Raw genomic sequence first — 23,350 nt, 5'->3', positions numbered from 1 at the left:
AGTAATACATTATATGTTAATAAGCAAAAACCTGGAGTACTTTAGTAGATGGTATTAATTAATTGTTTGTACAAGAAGCTATGTGAAAGGTCCAGTACATGAGGAAAACAGTTACTGAGAAACATGTCTAAATGAATAAAGATATTGTTTTTAAATTATTGAATAATTTATTCACTCTGGGCATTCAGTCTACTTGATTGTAGGATTGCTATACAGTAAGTGGTATTGGAACAAACTGGGAAGTAAGATATTGGTTTTAACTTGATACTTTATTGTTTTTCACAATTGATAGTGGGCATCCCACAGTGTCCTGTGAAGTTGAAGCTGATATTATCAATCACAAGAAAAATATCCTTTGAGATACCTTTGAAGACTTGGCAGCTTTGGTGGGGTGAATGGGTAGTATTTATTTTCTCACTTGTGGGATTATCACACTTTCTCTCCCTGGTGAGAGTCTGTACTTGTCTCGGCATGCTATCCCTCCTTTAATTAAGGTTATTTCTTTCTTCATTTATTATATGCAAATAAGTCTGGACTGTTGCCGTTCTTTGTTTTTATGTGAGTGTCTATCTGGTACATTTGCACTGTCGTTTTCCTATATTCTTTGTGAGTGTGGTTGGCATCTGATCTCTTTATTTCTCTTTTGAATTTAAATGAATTCATATTAAATAAGTACAGGCCTCTGCCTGCTTCATTATGGTTTCTTGTGTGCCTCCCTGGGCATTTACGTATTGTAGTACATATTATTTTGTTTTAAATGACCGGTCTTTTATTTCTCGTTAACAGTACAATTAGGATACTATATTTACTTAATTTTTAATATATTTAACCAGCTTATATTTCATTTTAGGATAGTAAAGGGAGGCTTACAAAATATTTGCTTGAATGGGCTTTGGTTTTGAGGCACCTGAGCATCTGCCTTTGGCTCAGGTCATGATCCCAGGGTTCGGATAGAGCCCTGCATTGGACTCACTGATCAGTGGAGAGTCTGCTTCTCCATATCTCTGCCCCCTGCTCTTGCTCTCTCTCTCTCTCTCTCTCAAATAAAGTATTTAAAAAGAAAAAAAATTAAAGGGTATTGGTTTTGATAGGATTGAGAACCAAAAGTCATAGATAACATCTGGTATATGGAATATGTTTAGTAAATATATGCTTGATGAGCAGATAGAAATAAAGGAAAACTGAAGACCTAAGTCCTTGTTGATAACTGAAGGAGATCTCCATTGTTCCTAAATCAAAGGAAGGTTGTGGTTGTATCTCGGTTCATACATAGGTAGCTCAGAACAACATATAACAGGGACAACAAATGGGATTTAGAGATACTAAATTCTATACTTTAAAAAAAAGATTTTATTTATTTATTTGAGAGAAGGGGAGAGAGAGAAATGATGAATCGGGATGGGGGAGGGGGGACAGAGGGAGAAGCAGACTTCCCACTGAGCAGGGATCCTTACATATACATGGGGGTGGATCCCAGGACTTTGGGATCATGACCTGAGCTGAACTCAGATGGTTAACTGACTGAGCCACCCAGGCACCCCTTAAAGATTTTATTTTTAAGTAATCCCTACACCCAACATGGGACTCAAACTCACAAGAGTTTGGATGTTGCACTGACTGAGACAGCCGAGTGCCCCAATACTTCTTTTTAAGCTCTGGTCAACAAGTGTATCTCAGTGTAACAGGTTTTGTGGATCAATTTGCTATTACCTATCACTAATGGTATCTGTTGCCAGCACTGTTGCTACTGGATTGTTTCTTCGTTGTTGTTGTTTTGTTTTTTGTTTTTTAAATTTTTTATTTCTTTTCAGCATAACAGTATTCATTGTTTTTGCACCACACCCAGTGCTCCATGCAATCCGTGCCCTCTCTAATACCCACCACCTGGTTCCCCCAACCTCCCACCTCCCGTCCCTTCAAAACCCTCAGATTGTTTTTCAGAGTCCATAGTCTCTCATGGTTCACCTCCCCTTCCAATTTCCCTCAACTCCCTTCTCCTCTCCATCTCCCCTTGTCCTCCATGTTATTTGTTATGCTCCACAAATAAGTGAAACCATATGATAATTGACTCTCTCTGCTTGACTTATTTCACTCAGCATAATCTCTTCCAGTCCCATCCATGTTGCTACAAAAGTTGGGTATTCATCCTTTCTGATGGAGGCATAATACTCCATAGTGTATATGCACCACATCTTCCTAATCCATTTGTCCATTGAAGGGCATCTTGGTTCTTTCCACAGTTTGGCGACCGTGGCCATTGCTGCTATAAACATTGGGGTACAGATGGCCCTTCTTTTCACTCCATCTGTATCTTTGGGGTAAATACCCAGTAGTGCAATTGCAGGGTCATAGGGAAGCTCTATTTTTTAATTTCTTGAGGAATCTCCACACTGTTCTCCAAAGTGGCTGCACCAACTTGCATTCCCACCAACAGTGTAAGAGGGTTCCCCTTTCTCCCCATCCTCTCCAACACATGTTGTTTCCTGTCTTGCTAATTTTGGCCATTCTAACTGGTGTAAGGTGGTATCTCAATGTGGTTTTAATTTGAATATCCCTGATGGCTAGTGATGATGAACATTTTTTTCATGCTACTGGATTGTTATTAATATTATTATTATATTTTTCAGCTTTATTGAGGTATAATTAATATATAACATTGCATAAACTTAAGAATTGTATATATACAAGAAAAAGATAATTCTATGAGGTGATGAGTGTGTTAAGTAACTCATTATTGTAGTGAGAACTTTTAAGATCTACTTTCTTAACAACTTTCAAATATGTAATATGGTATTATTAACTAAAGTCACCATGCTGTACGTTAAATTTCCAGAACTTACTCATATGGTAGGTGGAAGTTTGTACCTTTTGACCACCTCCTCCTATTTTCCCTATCCCTTGCCCCTGGGAACCATCAAAATACTTTTGTTTCTACTCATTTGTTTTGTGCACATGTAAATTGTTTCCATGTCTTGGCTATTATAAATAATGCTGTAATGCACATGTTGGTATGAATATCTCTTCAGGTCCTGATTTCATTTCCTTTGGTAGAATTTTGGATTGTGTAGTAGTTCTATTTTTAGTATTTTTAGGAATCTCCATACTGTTTTCCAGAGTGACTGTACCAATTTACATTTCTAGCAGCGCACAAAGGGCCCTTTCCTCCATATCCTTGCCAGTGCCGGTTACCTCTTATCTTTTTGATAATAGTCATTCTAACAGGTGTAAGGTGGTTTCCATATCTCACTGTGGTTCGGCTTTGCATTTCCCTGATGATTAATGTTGTTGAGCACCTTTTCATATATCTGTTGGCCATTGGTATGTCTTGTTTGGAAAATTGTTTCTTCAAGCCCTTTGCCCATTTTTCATTGGATTATTTTATTTTTTGTTATTGAGTTGTTAAATATTTTAAATTGGTATACCTATGTATATATATTGAGTTTCTTATGTATTTTGGATATTAACATCTTATCAGATATATGGTTTGTAAATATTTTCTCCCATTCGGTAGGTTGTCTTTTTATCTTGTTGATTGTTGCTTTTGCTGTGAAGAAGCTTTTTAGTTTGATGTACTCTCACTTGTTTGTTTTGGGTTTTGTTGTTTGTGCTTTTGATGCTATACTATTTCAGTTACTATAATTTTATAGTATAGTTTAAAATCGGGAAGAGTTAAAATAAAATAAAATAAAATAAAATAAAATAAAATAAAATCAGGAAGAGTGGTGCCTCCAGCTGTGTTCTTTTTCAGATTGTTTTGGCTATTTTCAGTGCTTTGTGGTTCCAGATGAAATTTGATAGGGATTGTACTGAATCTATAGATGATACTGGGTAGCATGGGTATTATAATATTAATTCTTCTGATCCAAAACCCCATGATATATCTTTCCATTCATTTGTGTCTTCTTCAATTCCTTTTATCAGTATCTTGTAGTTTTCAGTATGCAGATCTTTCACCTTCTTAGTTAAATTTAAGTATTTTGTTGTTTTTAATGATATTGTAAATTGGATTTTTTAAATTTCTTTTTCTGATTGTTTATTGTTAACTGATTAACACAACTGATTTTTGCTTGTTAATTTTGTATCCTGCAACTTTAGTGAATTCATGTATTAGCTCTAACAACTGTTTGGTGTAGTCTTTAGAGCTTTCCATATATAAGATTAGGTCATCTGTAATCAGAGACAATTTTACTACTCCTTTTCTGATTTGGTTACTCTTTCTTTCTCTCTTCCTTTCTCTTTCTCTCTCTTTCTTTCCTTCTCTCTCTCTTTCTCTTTCTTTCTTTTCTTTCTCTCTCTCCTTCTTCCTCCCTCCCTCCCTCCCTCCCTCCCTCTCTCTCTCTCATTCTTTCTCTCTGCCTTTCTTCCCCCTTTCCTCCATTCCTTCCTTCTTCACTCCCTTCCCCTCTCTCTCTTTCTTTCTCTCTCTCTCTTCTTTCCATTCCTCCCTTCCTCCCTCTTTTTCCCTTCCTTTCCCTTCTTCTTCCTTTCTTTCACCTAACTCTCTGGCTAGGATTTGCAAGTACTGTGTTGAATAGAAATAATGGCAGTAGGCACCATTGTCTTGTTCCCAATCTTAAAGGAAAAGCTTTCAGACTTTCACCATTGAGTATGATGTTATTTGTGGTCTTTTCATATGTGGCCTGAATTACATTGAGGTACCTTCCTTCTATACTTAGTTTGTTGAGAGTTTTATCATGAAAGGATGTTGAATTTTGTCAAGTGATTTTTTTATGCATCCGTTGAAATGATCATGATTTTTATCTTTCATTCTATTTCTATAACATAATTACAATTACTAATGAGTAGTGTTTAAATAATGTTAAATGAGTTCATTTATACATATTTTCAATAACACAAAGATACTTTTCTTTATATTAAAAACTATTTTTAAAAAACATGGTCAATGAAGACGCTTTTTGCTTAAGACACAGTTACCATTTTTAAGTACATAGGGTTCTTTATTCCTTTGGACATTCAAGTTAGTCAAGATTTCCTGATGAGAAAGACATTGTAACAATTCAGGATGTTATTTGAAAAAGAAATGTGGAAAAAGATTTTATTTTGCCAGGTCTTAAAACATATGTTTTCATATTTGACTTTCAAATATAATTTTCATTGTGTTGAATTTCAACAGATTCTAGCTTCAAATTTTTTATAGCCTTTTATATAGTTGTGCTTATTAAACATGTCATTCTGCTGTATTTTGCAATGTTGTCTTCTCTTTGATATTAAATTATTCTCAAAATTTCTTTGAAATATCTTCTATATTTTATAAACTAGTCTTCCTTCAGAATTAGATTGTTATGTATTAAAAAGACTTGCTTATGTTCTGTTTCCATAGTCTTCAGAAACATTTGATTAATTGGAATTTGTGAACAATACTAAAATAAATCAACCACAAAACTAATTTAAAAACCTGACCTTTATAAAAAATTATAAAATACAGTGGGTCAGGTGAACATGTCCAGTGTAGTCCCCTTTCTGTTCCTTTAAGAATAAAATAATTTGATTGTATTATGTAATAAAGATTTGAAAACAGTGTTAACTTGGTTTGAGTTCAGAGTTTTAGATGAAGAGTAACATATAGCTCTATATGGCTCCATAGCATTGGCTCCATTAATCCAGTGTTCTAAGACCCAAACGATCTACAATTATTCATCTATATTTCTTGAGAATTCATAGAGTTAAAATTCAACTCTTTAACTGACAAGTAGAATACAGTTGGAATATTTGGTTGCCGAGGTATTAGGAAATAATATATCTGACTGTTGATAATTAAATGCAATGGAAACCTCTATTTTTTTGCAGTTAAGTTATTGTATCCATAACCTTCTAATAGCTATACTTTTGTGCCCTGTAACTCTTGTTAACAACTTGTTTCCATTCCTACATGGCTAGGCTTTTGTTCAGGAGGGCAAGAATTCCAGGTCATCTTTGCAGAGATTTACCCAATATTCTAGCAATGTCACATTAGGACAAGTACATCTGTTATGATATCACTGCATTTTTGATCTGCTGTTTTAATTCCTCAAATGAAGAACATTGTGGAAGTTACTTCTGCCCCTTTGGAACAAAACATTTAGCCTCTTCAGATAATACAGAGATTCCCCAAAAGCATGGTTTTTGAACTAGTAAAATTGTGGTAGGGCACGACTCACCATTGCATGGTTTTGTCCAGAACATGGTAGCCGGCACAAATAAAGAGGGGCTAATTCCACTATGCTGACTGTGGCTGACTTTTCCTACAGTATTGTTTGTTCATAGCTATTGACACTAACTGCAGGTGTGGACCCTCACATGAAAGAGTATCAGGGAATCAATCTGCCATTGAGTATGTGCTGAAAAATAACCACAGAAGTCTGGACACAGAGCTCCATTTGTTTATGTGTGTAGATGTGTATAAGTGAGGGTGTATCCATTCCCAGAGTCTCATTAGCTTCTTTAAATATTTGTGGTGTGCTTTGAGACAACCCACACATTTCCTTCACATGTGACAAGGACACTAGTCATGATGTTCTCCTGCTCTTTTATGCACTAATAACACAAGAGATAGTGCAGTTCTTGGGAAAAATGGTTGTGAAGAAATCATGGATGTCTTCTGTAAGTTATTTTGCCAGATTATAGTCAAAATTATTTTTGAACTGTGTTGGGAAGGGAGGGAGTTGCCTTTCTTAGTAGGAAAGGAGTAATAAAAATCCTGCATGTCTTTTGACAGATAATAAAATATATTCTTAATAGATAACTTCCAAATATATAACTAATTCCTTACATTTAGAATTCTGGGTTTTTATAGTTATGATATAATAAGATAATCTGTGCAAATTTGCTTATACTTAATATATTTAAGTGTTCAATAAATGTTAGCTTCTGTTTAGGGTTATGATAATATTTTACTGTCAGTAATAAGTTTATTAGTAGTAATAAAAATTGTGGCATTGTACAACAAGCCCATTTATAATCTAAATTGCATCAGATATTTCTTGATTTCTAGATAATGTGTTTTAATCTCAATTTAATACAGTTGTAAGGATTGGGTTATGACTGTTTAACCTCTTTAAAAATTCATTAATCATCACTAATTCTTAGATTCAAAATCCCTATAGTGATCTCTCTATGGTTTTCTGTGATGCCAAGAGTTACTCTTTAAATATGCAAGGATTTCCATGAACTCTTAATTTTGGAAACCAAGTAATTGTGGAGGCTGAATTGGTGGCCATTGCCCTTGAGACTTTTGATAGTTCTGCTGTCCCATCAGCATCAGTCTGCCTGAGATGCTTTCTACTATTTCTGCTTTTCTTTAGGTTAAAGCAGTCCTCATTTTTGCCCCCTGAAGCATCCCTAACATCAGAGGAGGGAAACTACAAAATGCCATGAGATTGCTAGAATATCAAGACATTGGCAGCAGCTTGACATTTCTTTCAAGTTCAACGTTCAGTGATCACATTGTACACCAATTTTACATTCCAGGCCATAACAATCCCAGAGATATTTTCATATCTGAGAAGTGTTTTGATTTATGTAACACCAAGTAAAATTCTCTAACTCCTCCTTCTCTCCCAAGACCTCTACTTGAAGAAATTTTTTGAGCATATTTCTTTAGAAACACCTGTTACAGTACTCGTTAAATACACACAGCACACTAATCCCTTTAAATTGATCAGAGGATCTGAATACCCAATACATCTTATACGAAATGATACATAGGACAAAGGTGCTTGAAAGAGGAGATACTGTATAGGCTGGCTTGTTAAGAGTTTGAGAGGGAGCGTAACAGAGTAGAGAGATGGGTGCTCATTGGCCAGGAGTAATTGCTGTGCATAAAATGGGAAAAAGCACTAAAAATGAATGTCAGGATGGGGGTTGTTAACAATAAACCTCACTCTTTTTACAGTTTTGCCTGGTATGTGTCTTTCCTTGTTCTGATATCCTTGAGCCACAGAACAGAAAGATGACCTTAATTCTTCCTTCTTTAAAGAACAGAAAAAAATTTTACATAAATATTTCAATATAAAAAGTAAAAATTTAAATGTAGAATTAGTCTCTCATTTTGTCTTCTTCTATTAGTTAACAATTGGGTTTCTCTTTCTGTTTCTTTTCTGCCTGTGTGATTCAGCCAAGACGCGTTGTCTCCTGGTTATCAGGAGATGATGTAGTTGTGTTTTCGTGCACTGGCACAAAGTGTTTTCTCCAGTTGGCCATTGTTTTCTGGAGAGAGGGACTTCTGTGTACCAGAACTAGCACAGTCTGGCATGCAGGCCTGGATGCCACCTCTTGGAACTGATGAGACGGCCTTCTGGCTGATTAATTAGATAGATTTCATAACCCGCCTCGGAACAAGGGAAGGGAGAGCACTAGGCATTAGCAGCATCAAGCTGATATTTTTGCATCTTTCACTCTTCTCTTGCAGTTAGGGAAGATGCCAATTTTGCTTTTGTTGCAATTTCAAAATGCTTAATGAAACTTTAAAAACTCAAAGGAAAACGATCTCTTAAAAGTAACACTGAAAATGAGTGTGGATCTGATCTTTTTATTAATAGAGTTTGGTTTTTAAAGGAATCTTTCACTTTGTAAAACCAGCAGCAATATGCCTATCTCTGTAAAACAGACTCTTGCAGATTCATTTTAAACAGATTAGTAAAATTTATATATTAACATTTGTACAGTACCAAGGTAATTCATTATAGTAGCAGACTGTGATACCCGCTTTTCACATCACCTTATAGCATAGTTTACTTGTGATTATCTAAATTACAGACAACTCTTCAACATATTTTCTTTAATCTTTAGCACTGTGAAGAAGGCAGAAGACTATTTTCATATTTACAGAAGAGCCCGTGGCTCAGGGAGAAATTGTTGGAGCTAAGAGCAAAACTAAGATAGCTTGACTTTTGTCCCTGCCAGCATGTCCTTGGTGCACCTGATCTGTCAGACTTGCCACAAGAGCAATGATTTTCTTTACATCTGTGTTGTTTTCATGGGTGAATACATGAAACAATGAATGGGAGGCTCTAATGTGCTTTGGAGAAATTGCACGATTTTCCTTAAAGAGAAACTGTATCATACAGTGGGTAACTAGAGCCAACTGCCGGACTTTATTGAAACCCCTTCTCGACCACATAGCTGTTGCATGACTCTGGGAAAGGGCACCGCTCTGGGCCTTAGTTGTTTGTTTTTTTGTTGTTGTTGTTGTTGTTTCCATCAAGAAACCAAGAATAAGAAAAGTGTCTATCTTTGTAGGGTTTCTCTGACAATTGAATGAATGAACATATGTAAAGCACAAAAAAGAGTGCCTGTACAGAGTAAGCACTTTATATGTATTCTTATTACTATTTAAGAATTGCATTTTTCAGAGTGGATGTGACTTTGTTTTTCACTGCCCCGAGGGTCCTCATCACTGTTCAGAGCTGACTTCTGCTGGCATAGTGAATATTTTTCCCTTAGAAAATCCATCTCTATGTGACAGTGTTCATTTTCTAGTCTTTAGTGGTGTGGGAAATAGGACACTGGACGGAGGTGTTGGTCCAGGTCAGTCATTTCCCAGCTGTGACTTTGGGTCAGTCACTAAACCTCCTCAGGTTCTGCCTCTTTTCTCCTCATGAGAAGGCTAGACTATAAAACTTCCACCTCTGCTTATAAAATCCTGTTCCATGACTGAAGTGATTGGGGTAAGTCCACTTTAACAAAAATATTAGGCAAAGCCATCCTTGTGCATCCCATTCAGTTAAATCCTGTTATTAGAGGGATTTTGCTGTTATTATATAGGTAAGATTGGCAGGTGCTTGTGTAGATTTTGAAGAATTGAATATGTTGCGGCATTTTTCAACATGTTTCATCAGACATCCTGAGGAAAAACCACTCCTCAAATTAAACAGCATCTCATGGAGCACATTGGACAAAATAAGTGACTTATCCTTTTGCCGAGTCTGTGCTTTGTGGAACAACTCTCCAGCCATCAGTGTCAACTCCACATCCTCCCTCACTGTTCCCTGCAGTTCGGGGTCACCTTACCACTGCCGTAAGAATGGAGAGGGAAGAGAGGAAGGACCATTTCCTCTTTCGTCTGTGCCCCGTGGGAGTAGGTTCTGGCTTCTCCACACTTGGTCCATCGGGTGCCTTATACACCTGATCATTATTAACAAAGAAGTAAAATAAGAAATTAAAAAAAGAGAGAGAGAGAGAGAAAGTCTTTCTCAAGTGCTGATGTTCCTGAGAGCAGATGGTTTCCTGTGATCCTCATTTGCTTTTTGTTTTGATCGACATGCTGAGGCTCTGGAGCCCTTTTTTTTTCCCCCATCACCCAGAAGGAAACATTGTCTTTAGGGTGATGGAAAAGACAGAAGGAATGTGGGTAACTAATAATTTACTAAAAGGCAGGTTGCAAGGATAACCCAATATATAAAAACCCAGATTACTAAGCATAATGGAGTGTGATTTACTCTAGAGAAGATGTTTTGCTTTGTAAGCTCTTGTACATTGAGGGGCTGATTTAATTTTCAGTTCTTTAAAGAGGAGCTTCTTTCCTTGTTTTCTCCCAAGCCTAGGAATGCTTGGCCTGGGTGGGACAGGAGTTTCAGCAGTTTCAAAGTCTCAGACCATGGAAAGGGATGGTGCATCATCCTCATAATGCAGAGTAGCAACCCCCTCCCCAGCCCCCATGTTATTTCTCACTGCAGGAATCTCAAGAGGCTACTGGCAACCACAGACCTGATTGGGAAGGAAGGCCCAGGTTGAGGTCCCTGGCTTAAAGAGCAAGATCCTGAACACTGCTAGAAAAAAGCCCAGGGGTATTCCCAGGCTCTGAGGTTCCAGGTCCATTTCCTCACTGAGGAGTAGCACTAATATATAGAGTAATGTCACTCAGGGTACGCCTGGTCCATAACTTTCTTCTTTGGTATATATTTGTCCTTGTTTGTAGGGCCAAGGAGATCTGTTGAAGAACGCCAAGAATGAAGCTGTAGAAAACATGAAGCAGATCCAGCTGGCGTGCCTGTCCTGTGGACTTAGTAAAGCACCCAGCAGTGGTGCAGAAGCCAAGAGCAAACGCAGCCTGGAAGCCATAGAGGAGAAGGAGAGCAGCGAGGAGAATGGGAAGCTGTGACCATGAGCAGTGCCGACACGCTCACCCAGCCTTCGCCCCTCTGGTTTTTCTTTCTGGTTTTCTTTCTTTAAGCTTTTTAGAAGTTCACAAAAAGATGCCCTCTGTGGGGTGTTGGACATAGATATTTTCACAATGTCAGTATTTTAATGTAGTTAATTTATCTAAGTTAAAACCTTTAGTAACGGTGTTTAAAATTCTGAGATGTGTATATACCTATGTATGGATGTGGATGGGAGCGTGTGTGTATGTGTGTGTGTGTGTGTGTGTGTGTGTGTGTGTGTGAGAAAGAGAGAAACAGAGACAGAGAGAGAGAGAGAGAGAGAGGGAGAGAGGACAAAAGAAAGAAAGGAAGAGCCAGAAAGTGACAGAGAGAGGAAAAGAGATTGAGAGAGATCGAGATCCTATGAAAATCTAGTCTATGTTGCATTATTCATTCAGTAGGTCATTACCTTATCATTTTGGGACAAATTTGTTAATCTGAAATTCTAAAGAGCACTTACTATAACCGGTTACTGTGTTTACTTTACTTTGTCATTCAATTTAGAGATTTTAACATAGGTTATTATCAAAGGAAGCCAAATTTACCAATGCATAGATGTTTTGGTAGATTAAATATAGATTAGAAAAATTCTCAAGAATTGCAGTAGAAATAAAAGTGAGTGAAAGATAAACAAATGATCAGAATTTCTGAGGTCAGCAAAATCATTTCTTCAGTTAGAAACTCTTTAAAGTATTCATTAAACCAAATCAATTTTTAGAAAGTTTTTTGATAGTTGTTTAATAAGTGTATGATTTCAGTGGAAAAGCTGATCATAAATGAATTTATATCCACATTTGTGGAACTCTGAAACACAGTGAGAGCTCTGTTGTAATTGGGATTTTAATGTGACATTATTTTCAGTTATAAAATTTCAAGGTTGAGATTTTTTTGGAAGGTCTCATTCTTCCAAACTGGGAATCTAGCATTCATTTTCTATAGTGGACATGAGCAGCTAGGAGGTCTTGTCTTTGATTAAATATAATTTATTGTACTAAATTTAAATTAAAAGACATTGTTCAAACAATACCACAGTATCATGTTGAGCTCATATAAATTCTGTGGGCCAGATAACATCTTTGTGATGATTTAAGAACTAACTGATTATAAATATGATACAATTTTAATACATGAACAAAAACATACACACAAAAGCAAACTAATTAGGGTACATTTATAATTGCATCCAGATAATTTTTACCCTAATATCTTCATAAAGTACTTGAGTGTAATATGTTTGTTACCTCCAGAAGAACTAAATGTTCTATGGTTATGGAAATATATTTATTTAAAACATTGCTTTTATTTTGAAAAGCTTCTTAATTAATTTGATTAACAAATACAACAGTTTTAGGGGAACCTAGGGAAGATAATTGTTGACATTTTGCAAATAGAAGCATCTTCTGTAGCTACCGTGTTAAGTTATTTCTGACTTCTTAACACTATTATGTTCATGTTGCACATTACTGAAAGTAAAGATATGAAACAACACTTTTATTGTTTTCCTTTATTGTGAATTCATTGAAAGAAAAAAATGAAAATAATGGAATATAATGATATTGTATTAAAAATATCTCAAAGGGTATGATATTTCCGTGGACCAAATATGGTGAAATTTCTCCCTGGGTTTCAAACTGGGCACTTGCGGGGGGTTCATGAGCTCATTTTAAGGTAGGTTTCTAATGGTACTACAATTGCCTGAAAAAATTTCTTTACCCTCCATTACACTTAACCTGCACAGTAAAAGGAATAGTAGAATGCAAGTGTCTAAACTCCTTATGATGAAAAGCAGGTGATAGAGACTGAAAAAAATCCATTTTACCTCAGTCAATTTGTTGGTTTCACCTGTGGACCTCTTTACCTCCCTGAATTCTATTCAGAGAAGTCCTGGCCTTTCCTGGTGGTACAGAGAGGTGGGAAGAGAAGATGAAGAGTGAAAACACTCAAAGAATATTATTAATTTTGTTACTTGAGGGTCAAAGCCAATCCTTAAAAGTGGCTTCCCTGGTTTATTCTACTTGTCTTGAAGTTCCACTTACACTTAGAAACTTGCCCAAATGCTCTTGAACTGTTTTTGTTTTTAGTTTAAATAGAGTTTGAAAAACAGAATAATACAAAACACAAGTATTCTTGAGAACATGATGCAGGTTCCACCTCATGTAATGCTACTTCTGGCCATGGGTTGTCTGCCATTCTCTACTCCACTGTGTTGGGTATGATTGCTAGTCAGGGAGTGAGGGGTGGGGCAGGACGAGTGTTAGATTTTGAGAATGGTCTTGCCTCTGGATAGAACAAACAAAACTTTTTACATTATTACATCCTGCCAGTGTCTGTCTTCTTTCCAGACTTGTACTGCAGTAGAAAAATCCTCCTTTTGTCCACTTAGCTTTCAGCAGTACTAGGAAGATAATGGTAGATATTATTTCTGTTTTTGTTTATTAATTTTTACATTGCCAATTAATTTACATTAGTTTTGAAGCACAGATGGTAGACATCATCGCTGACAGAGCCACTGATAGAGTAAATGGAAGAATCGACTTTGGATTCTGGTTTGTCTGATTTTATGTGCAAGAGTATTGGTTCAGTGGTTTTGATTTTCAGTTTAATTCTCATAATTTTAAACTAAAGTACTAACTCTTTCCCTTATAACCAAAAATGAAAGGAACGTTATTGTATTCTTTGATAGTAAAACGCTAATGATCAATATTAAACACGCAAAAACAGATCTGTAAAACAATCACCCCCATTAACATTTAGATTTATACCCCTTCAGACACTGAGCATGCTTTGATTATCCATACATCTAAATATGCTTTGATTTTTAAGAAAAGTGAGATTACATTATATAAAGTGTTTTTGTAATAATCTTTTTACACAATAAAGACAATACATCATGGATCACTTTTTGTCAATAGATCTATATGTACATGGGGGCTCTCAGCCTTTGAATTGAATCTAGTATGCGAATAAAGTATTTTATTTGGTCACTGAATCTTTTTCAAAAAATTTTAAATAATAGGCAATTTTCAAAAATCCAGAAATTTCACATCAAAGTTTAATTTCCCCTTCTAAACGATTGGGTATTCTGATGACACTAGATACCCTTCCACACCTCTCCACATCTTATTTGTCATCAATTGAAGCCACCTTCTCCAAGAGGAGCATGTGCTGCCCAGTTTGCCAAAGAGCTTCTTCTCTCATTTATGTCACTTCCTGACTCTGTAGATGTCTTAGGTGGAGATTCTTGATTTAAATTAGTGTTAGTGTCTTATTGTGTGGATTATCATAACAAATTTAGCCAATCCCCTGTTTTCTCTCCCAATTTCTTGTTATGTAAACATTGCAGTGATGAAATCCATTTGTTCAAAGTGGTTCTATTTTTTTCTTTAGGATAAATTTCTAGAAGGAGAATTGTTGGGTCAAGGATACATAGATATTTTAAGGATTTTGAGATACGTTACAAAATAGCTTCCAAAAAATGTATCCAATTTCAATTCCCACTAAGAATTTGTGGGAGTGCTCAAATCTTGGCTAATACTAAATTTAATTATTTATTATTGTTATTTATATGTTTGCCAATCTGCTAGATTAAAAATTTTTATTTCTTTTTATGTCTACTCTCTAGTGAGAGTGAACACTTATTAGTATGTTCATTGACTATGGATAATATATAGATAGTTATGAGTTTCCTGATCATTTTTGAGTGGGGTGGTAGCTTTTAATCTTTTTATTATTATTTTTAAGAAGCATTTACTTAATAAGAATCTTAACCCTGTGTTTTTCATATATATTACCAATGTCTTTTGACATAATTTAATCCAAATTATGATTTTTTCCATTATGATTAGTGTTAAGAGAATTTTGTCCATCTATGCTCATGAAAATATACTCCTACATTACTTTTCACATTTCACATTAAATCTATAATCCTCTTAGCTTTGCTTTTTTGTGTATAGAATAAGTTAGAACAAATTCATTTGTTCTAAACGTGGATAATCAGTTGACCCAGCTTATTTACTGTACACTGTCCTTTATCCATTCTTCTGTAATGCCATCCTTGTAAAAAATGAAGCACCCATGTATGTGTGTCTATTTCTGGAATCTCTGTTTGATTCTGTTGGTCTGTGTCTGTTCTGGCAACATTACTGTGCTGTTCTAATTATGATAGCTTTATAATGTTTTTGTATCAGAGAGAGTAGGCCTCCCCACTTTTCTTCAACATTTCCTCTTTGCATTTCCATATGTCCATTTCTATTCGGTACCTTCTGGAACTTTTATTGGTATTACACTGAATGGATATATCATTTTGGGGAGTTTGGACATAATTCACATTATTGAGTATTCCAATCCATCTGCATGGCATATTATTCCATTTATTCAGGTTTTATTTAATTTCTCTTAATACAGTTTTATAGATTTCTTTATAAAGTTCTTACAAATCTTTCAGTATTCCTAGGTATTTGACATTTTTCATGCTATTAGAAATAGCAACGCTTTCAAACTTAAGTTTCCAAATTGTATATAAAAATATAATAGCTTGTTTTGTAATGATCATGTGGACTATCAAGTGAACTTGCTGAACTATTTGTTGATTTTAATTGTCTATTTATTATTTTGGACTTTATAGGTACAGATTATGTCATATACAAATAATGGCAGTTTTATCTTTTCTCTTCTGATCTGTATGCTTTTTACTTGTGTTTTTTATCTGCTTTTCTTGATTTGTAGAACTGGTTAAAACCTTCAGTATAATATTCAGTAGAAATGATGTTAGTAAACATCCTTTCTCCTTCCCAGTCTCAGAGGAATTTTGCAGTATTTCAACATTATATATGATGTTTACTCTGATTCTGGTATCCTGGTAGATTCATTGGGGAATAAAAAAAAATTTAAATACATATATATATATATATATTTAGTGAGATATATATAATAGTGAGATATATATACATATATACATATATATATGTATATATAACTATAAAACCATTAGAAGAAAATATAGGAGGAAATTTTTGATCCTGGGTTAAGGCTATGAATTTTAGATATGACACCAAAACACAAGTAACAAAGGAAGAATAAGACTGAACTTCATCAAAATTAAAACTTTTGTACTTCAAATGACACCATCAAGAAAGTGAAAAGACAATCTGTAGGATGAGTTCACAACTTGTATGTATGATAAAGGACTGGCATCCACAATACATAATCACTACAATATCTTAAAAAGACAACCCAATTTTAAAAATGGACAAAGGATCTGAATAAACATTTCTTCAGAGAAGATATACAAGTGGGAAATAAGCAAATGGAAGGATACTCAACATCATTGATCATCAGAAAAATTTAAGTTGAAACCACAATGAGATACCACTTCTCACCCACCGGGATAGCTATAATAGAAAAAGACGGGTAGCAACAAGTGCTAGTGAGGAAGTAGAGAAATTAGAACCATCATACACTGTTAGTGTAATGTAAAATGGTCCAGCTGCTTTGGTAAAGAACCTGGCACTTTATCAAAAGATTAAACATAGAGTTACTATGTGACCAGCAATTCCACTTCTAGGCATATCCCCAAGAAAAATGAAAATACATGTCCACAAATGCTCATAGCAGCATTATTCAGAATAGCCAAAAAATGGAAACAATCCAAATGTCCATCAACAGATGAAATGATAAGATAGTATATCCACAAAACGGGTTATTCAACAATAAAAAGAAATGAAGTACTGAGACATATTACAACATGAATGAACCTTGAAAACATCATGCTAAGTTAAGGAAACCAGGCAGGGAGGCCACATATTGTGTGATTCCATTTCTATGAAATGTCCATAAGATGCAAATCTGTGGAGACAGAAAGTATACTAGTGGTTTTCAGGGGCTGGGAGGAGGTGGGATGGGGAGGGACTGCTGATGGATATGTGTTTTCTTTTGGGTTGATGAGATGTTCCGGAATTAGATATTGATGATGGTTGCACAGCTTTGTGACTGTACTAAAAACTACTGTGTAGTTTAAGAGGGTGAATTCTATATTATGTAAACTATCAGTGAAAGAATTACTTTAAAAAAAGAAACATAGAAAAGAGTTTACATAATGAGTTGAGCACCAGTGAATAGCGAAATAACTCCAAGAAATCTGATACATATAAAATTGATGGGGATGGGGAAAAAGATATTTGAAGAAATAATGACTGAGAAAACTCTTACTTTGAATGAAAACTATAAAGCCACAGATCTAAGAACCTTTAAAAAATCCCAAGGACCAGAAACATGAAGTAAACAGCCAAGACATATTATAATAAAATTATTCAAAAGTAGTGGTACTGAGAAAATCTTAAAAGTAGATAGTGAGATAAGACTTGTATATGTAGTACATAGAAAACTAGAAAGCACGTTATTTAGCATAAACTAAACAGACAATGGAGCAAATTTAATTGAAAGAGAGGCAAAAACTTAATTCTAGAATTCTATGCCCAGTGAAAGTGCCATTTAAAACTATATGCAATATAAAGAATTTCAAAAGGTGAAAGACTTCATCACCAGCACACTTGCAGTAGAAGAAATGTTAAAGGAAGTTCTGGCTTTGTTAAATGATCATTTATTAAGTCGAGTTCAAGGTGCTGGATGGTTCCACAGAAGGCCACAAGGGAATTGAAGTAGAGAAGTTTGTTACTCATAACTTTCAAAAATGTATGTGGCACACTTTAGTAAGGGACCATGGGGTGGCAGAGGCAGGGTACAGGCAGAAGGAAAGTGGGGAACTGAGGGCACATACATTTATTTTGAGTCTGAGGTGGAGAGCTTTGGTGTTCTTGGGCTGAGGCTGGATTGGCCAGTTCAAAAGTGGGGTTTTCGTAAACTTTGTGGGGGTCTTATCTACAGGGCACTAAGGAGAAGGCTCTGAGATGGGGAGAGACTGTTTATCACAAGGGTGGTTTGGGGAATTTATATCAGGAAATTGTATTTACTTATGACTCTGTGTGCTGGTATCTAGAGCATGCATTCAAGAAGGGGGCTAGTGTCGGTTCAAGGCCTCCACAGGCCTCCTGGCCACACAAAGTGGATGCTGAGGCAGCAATATTATGGAGTAGTGTGACTAAATTCTCAACAGAATTCCTCTAGACTGGAGGAAATGATGTCAGACGAATATATGAATCTACACAAAGGAATAAAGAACATTAGAAATAGCAACTATAGAGGTAAATAGATTAAAAAGTATATTACTTAAATCTCAAAGAGTTAAATGCCTGTCTAAACAAAAAGAACAAGGTAATAAGAAAATCGGAAAAGATATAAAAGGAAAATGTATGATAAGAATAGCACCAAATTGGTAGAAGAGAAAGACTCCAGTACTATGTGTGAAATAGTCTGAAACCACTTGAAGGCTGATTTTGATAAGTTAAGGAGTAACTTATCACAATCTTAAATCAACCACTAAAATTGAACCAGCAGACTATATTCAATTAATCCCAAAGAAGGCAGAAATAGGAAAAAAAAAAAAGAAAAAGAAAGAAGAGATGGAAGAAAAAAAAACAGCTAGCAAGATGTTTGTCTTAAAGGCTAACCATGTCAGTAATCACATTAAATGTAATTGTATAAATAAAATTGTCAGATTGAATAAGAAACTAAACAGTACGCTGTCTATGGAAAGTACACCTCAAATAGAATGATACAAACAGGTTAAAAGTAAACAGATGGGAAAGATACATCATGCTAACATGGATCAAAAGAAAACTGAGGGGCGCCTGGGTGGCTCAGTGGGTTAAAGCCTCTGCCTTCAGCTCAGGTCATGATCCCAGGGTCCTGGGATGGAGCCCCACATCGGGCTCTTTGCTCCATGGGGAGCCTGCTTCCTTCTCTCTCTCTTCCTGCCTCTCTGCCTACTTGTGATCTCTGTCAAATAAATAAATAAAATATTAAAAAAAAACTGAAATGGCTGTATTCATATCAGATGAAGTAGATTTCAGATCAATGAATGATGCCAGGGATCAAGAGGGTCCTTTTTTTTTTTTTTTAAAGATTTTATTTATTTATTTGACAGACAGAAAGCACAAGTAGGCAGAGAGAGAGGAAGGGAAGCAGGCTCCCTGCCGAGCAGAGAGCCTGACTCGGGGCTTGATCCCAGGACCCCGGGATCATGACCCGAGCTGAAGGCAGAGGCTTTAACCCACTGAGCCACCCAGGCGCCCCAAGAGGGTCCTTTTGTAGTGATTAAGGAATCACTTCATCAAGAAGATGTTATAATTCTAAATGCTTATGCATCTAAAATCAGTGCTTCAAAATGCATGAGGCAAAAACTGATAGAATTGTCAGAAGAAATACACAATCATATGATTATAGTCCAAGTCTTCAATACACCTTCCTAAATAGTTGATTGATCAAATAGAAAATAAATATGATCTAAGAGATTTAAATAATATCATCAACCACCCTGACATAACTGATATTTCTACAACACTGCCCTCAACAAGAGTAACATACATGGTTTTTCAAGTGTACAGGAACATTTATCAAGAGAAACCATGTTCTGGGTCATAAAGCCAATCTCAATAAATTTTAAAGGATTAAAATTATACAAAATGTGTTCTCTGACTGCAAAGGAATTACATTAGCAATCAATAATAGAAAAACATTTGGAAAATCTCCAAATATTCAAAAACTAAATGAAGTACTTCTAAATAATTCATTAGTCAAACAAGAAATCAAAAGAAACTCAGAAGGTAGTTTGAACGTAAGTGACAAATCATCAAAATTCTTAGAACAACACTAGTGTCGTTCATAGGAGGAAATTTATAGCAGTTAATATGTGTATTAGAAAAGATGGGAATACGAAAACTTTAGGCCCATAAATTCTACAACTTCCTTGGAAGATACAAACTGCCAAATCTCAAAACAATTATAATGAGTAAAAGAGGTCCAACAAAAAGTACATACCGCGTTTCTAATAATATAAATGTTTGGAAATGCAAACTAATGAATCGTGACAGATCAGTGTTTGCCTGGGGAAAGTGGGGGGTATGGGGACTCCAAGTGGCAGAAGGAGACTTTCAGGGAGGGTGTCTGTGTTCATTATCTTGATTGTGGTGATGACTTTCCATGTTATACATACATCAAAGTGTAACTAATTGTATGCTGCAAATATGTGGAACTTACTGTATGACATTATACCTCAATAAAGCCCTTAAAAATACACAACAGTATCTCTAAGTTAATAATAATTTCGAGGCAGCTTCGTGTATTTATTTTCATTTATAAGTAAACCTTACCCCTGCCTGACTGTTTGCTATTTCTTTTTTCCCCTTGATGTCCATCACTTCTGTATATTTTCAGATAATTCAATTTTATTTTTAGCTGGGAAATAGTGAATTTGAAGAGTTAGGTATCTTTTTAGCTTATAAAAGTTTTCTTTTTGCATTTCCCAGCGTGCGTGTGTGTGTGTGTGAGCGCACGTGTGTGTAGGGATATATTTGCTCCGTGTCACTGTTTTAGTATCTTTAGGAACAGCATTTGGCCTCATCATTGTCATATCTTTCCCTCATCTTTTCTGTAATCATGCTATTTTTGTGCACTTTGAATACTGGGAGGTTTTCTTGTGACTTTCCTTTAAAACAAAAATTCCATATTCTATATTGTCAGTCTTGCTGCTTAATATTTGATCACATTTTTCATTTCAAAGAATTTCTTCTTTAACTCATCTCGCTCTTTATTTAAATTTCTGCTTGCCTCTCAGACAGCTTTCCCCTTCATGATCTATTTTCTGGTCCCATCTTTAATAGTTAGCTCTTACCCTGTCTTCTGTGTGCCACATGCTGTGCTAAATGCCTACCTGCATCCACTCATTTAGTTCTCAAAACTGTCTTAGAGACTGATATTCTCTCCAGCAGAAGGGAAACGAGGGCTGAGAGACTGCTCGGTTTCTATTGCTGTGTAACAAATTGCCCCCAAACCTCCCCATTTAAAGAATGGAGCCCATTCATTTTGTTCAGCTATCTGCAATTTAGGTAGGGTTCCACGGGGGTTACCCATCTCTGTTCTACTTGGTGTCACTTGGGATGATTTGAACGCCAGGGGCTGGAATCATTCGATTTGTTCTCGCCCAGGGCCAGGAGTCAGTGCTGGCTGAGAACTTAACTGCAACTTCTACAGAGGGCCTCTGCGTCAGTGTTCCTTGAGATAGCCAGCCAGGATAACGCCGGGTCACCTTTATGACTTCTCCACGTACATCACACAGCACCATTTCTACCACATTGTATTCACTGAAGGTGACCATTAAGGCATGCCCAGTGTCAAGGAGGAGAGGTGTGATGAAGTTAACTATTGATGAGGTATGGGAAGGTTCTGGAAGAGTGTGTGAAACCAGACATGTTGCTGTTGCCAATTCTGGGAAGTCTTATTTCATAAAAATGATAGTAAATTTCCTGGAGTAAAACTTGATGCTATCTCAAATTTTTTAAAAGATTTATTTACTTATTTTAGGGGGAGAGAGAGAGAGAGAGAATGAACATGTTTGAGTGTTGGGGAGGGGCAGGGGAAAGAAACTCAAGCAGACCCCTGCTGAGTGGGGAGCCTAATGCAGGGTTCTATATCACAACCTTGAGATCATGACCTGAGCCCAAATCAAGAGTTGGCCACTCAACTGACTGAGCCACCCAGATGCCTTGATGCTATCTCCAATGATCTTAAAAATTTATATGTATGACCTTCTATGACTCTTATGTTACAGTTTAGCATTTAGTACTATAGTCTTTTATGTTACTTTATACATTCATATTGGTTTGCTTTTCTTGTCTGACTGCTCTTGTAATATTTTACTCAAACTTTTTTCTGATTTTCTTAAGAAATGGCTTGAGTTTATTCTTGCTAGAATTCTTCACTGTGAGCTTGGATGTTATTAAAGTGCTTACTCAAAATTTGAGTGCAGAACTAAATTTTTTATCTTAAGCTGCAGGATCTAATGTTACTTACTTGGTAATCTGGTTACTTTAGGAGTAAGGATTTGAGACCTAGTAAAATCTCAGGTGTTCCAATTCCTAATGAGAGGACAACTTTGTGGTAATGAAAGTGAATGGTTTTTACATGGTTTATTGATTTCACTCCTAAATGGTACAATGTTTTCTTTTGCAGCAGTGTTCTGTTTTGTGACAGATTTTATAATCTTCTTTTGGCATTTGGGGAAATCAAGATGTCTTTCTTCGTCTAGGGGACCCTAGAAGTTATACTTACTGGCTCTTGATATGGTGACTTTTCATTTCTCCATAGCATGTAGCAGTACCTTGTCAATAAGATAAAAGAAACTGGAATAACAACTCACCCAAAATATGTTTAGTGCACAGTCAGTTTCAGCTTAAAGCCAGGGAAGCCTTGCAGTGGTGGGGATTTCTTTTTGCACGTGTTTTCATCAGGGTGAACATGTTTTTGGCTTCCTGGTGGCATGAGGCATAAGTGGACTTCTAGGCTCTACATGTTTTCTAAATTCTTTTAATTTCCGCACGACCTAATCGGAACATATATTTGGATATGTTGGGATATATTTGTGAATATATAACCTGAATGTATATTTTGTATGGAGATTGGTAGATTTGATGCTGTTGTATTGAGGTTTGGTGTCTGTATTTATCTATTTACAGATATGCCGTATAAATATTGTCATCTCTTCCATATAGTCTCTTTAAAAAATATAATGCATGAATGTTTAGATGTTAGGGTCTCTAAAACAAGCATACTAACAGTTGCTGGAGAAATGCTTAATAGCCTTTTTTTATCTGTCTTTTATTTAGGCAGTCACAGATTTCAGCATTCTCAACAAGGAATCCATAATTACTTGTTGGGTAAAACAAACCATTGACATCAGAAAGGATAAGAGTAGCTTTTATGCGAATATTGTACAGTCCCTCTTATCTCTAAGGAAAGCAGTGTGACACAGCCGAATGGAAAAGAATGCTGCTCAAATAAAATCTCAAGGGCATTGTAGCTGTTCAATGGTTAGAAATTTTGCTCAGTATCTAATATTAATGTCCTATATTCTTAAATCCCCTTATCTGTTTTATTTTGATGTAGCGGCTGCTATTCAGCCCATATAGTGTAAAAAATTGGACCTTGCAAGCTGAAGACGCCAGATTTTGGATTTTCTGTACAGGGTCCTTCCTCAGTGTATCCATATCCGGGATACCACGTGTTCTGATTTTCCTGTATACAACCCAGTGCTGCTGGGA

The 23,350-nt window shown here is 35.9% G+C and overlaps 1 protein-coding gene across 1 annotated transcript in view; it reads left to right on the top strand.

The window, feature by feature from the left end:
• PLCL1 (phospholipase C like 1 (inactive)) overlaps nucleotides 1–11,132 on the top strand; it is a 344,775-nt gene extending 333,643 nt beyond the window's left edge. The window contains exon 6 of the mRNA XM_032860146.1: nucleotides 10,916–11,132. Within this exon, the coding sequence (XP_032716037.1) occupies nucleotides 10,916–11,098 (183 nt within the window). The 3' untranslated portion in view covers nucleotides 11,099–11,132. The remainder of the gene's footprint in view (nucleotides 1–10,915) is intronic.
• Nucleotides 11,133–23,350: the final 12,218 nt, after the last annotated feature.

Source organism: Lontra canadensis, unplaced genomic scaffold (assembly GCF_010015895.1).
Source record: "Lontra canadensis isolate GAN:19392208 unplaced genomic scaffold, GSC_riverotter_1.0 scaffold18, whole genome shotgun sequence".
Taxonomy (NCBI): domain Eukaryota; kingdom Metazoa; phylum Chordata; class Mammalia; order Carnivora; family Mustelidae; genus Lontra; species Lontra canadensis.
This window is presented reverse-complemented; position numbering and strand designations above follow the sequence as displayed.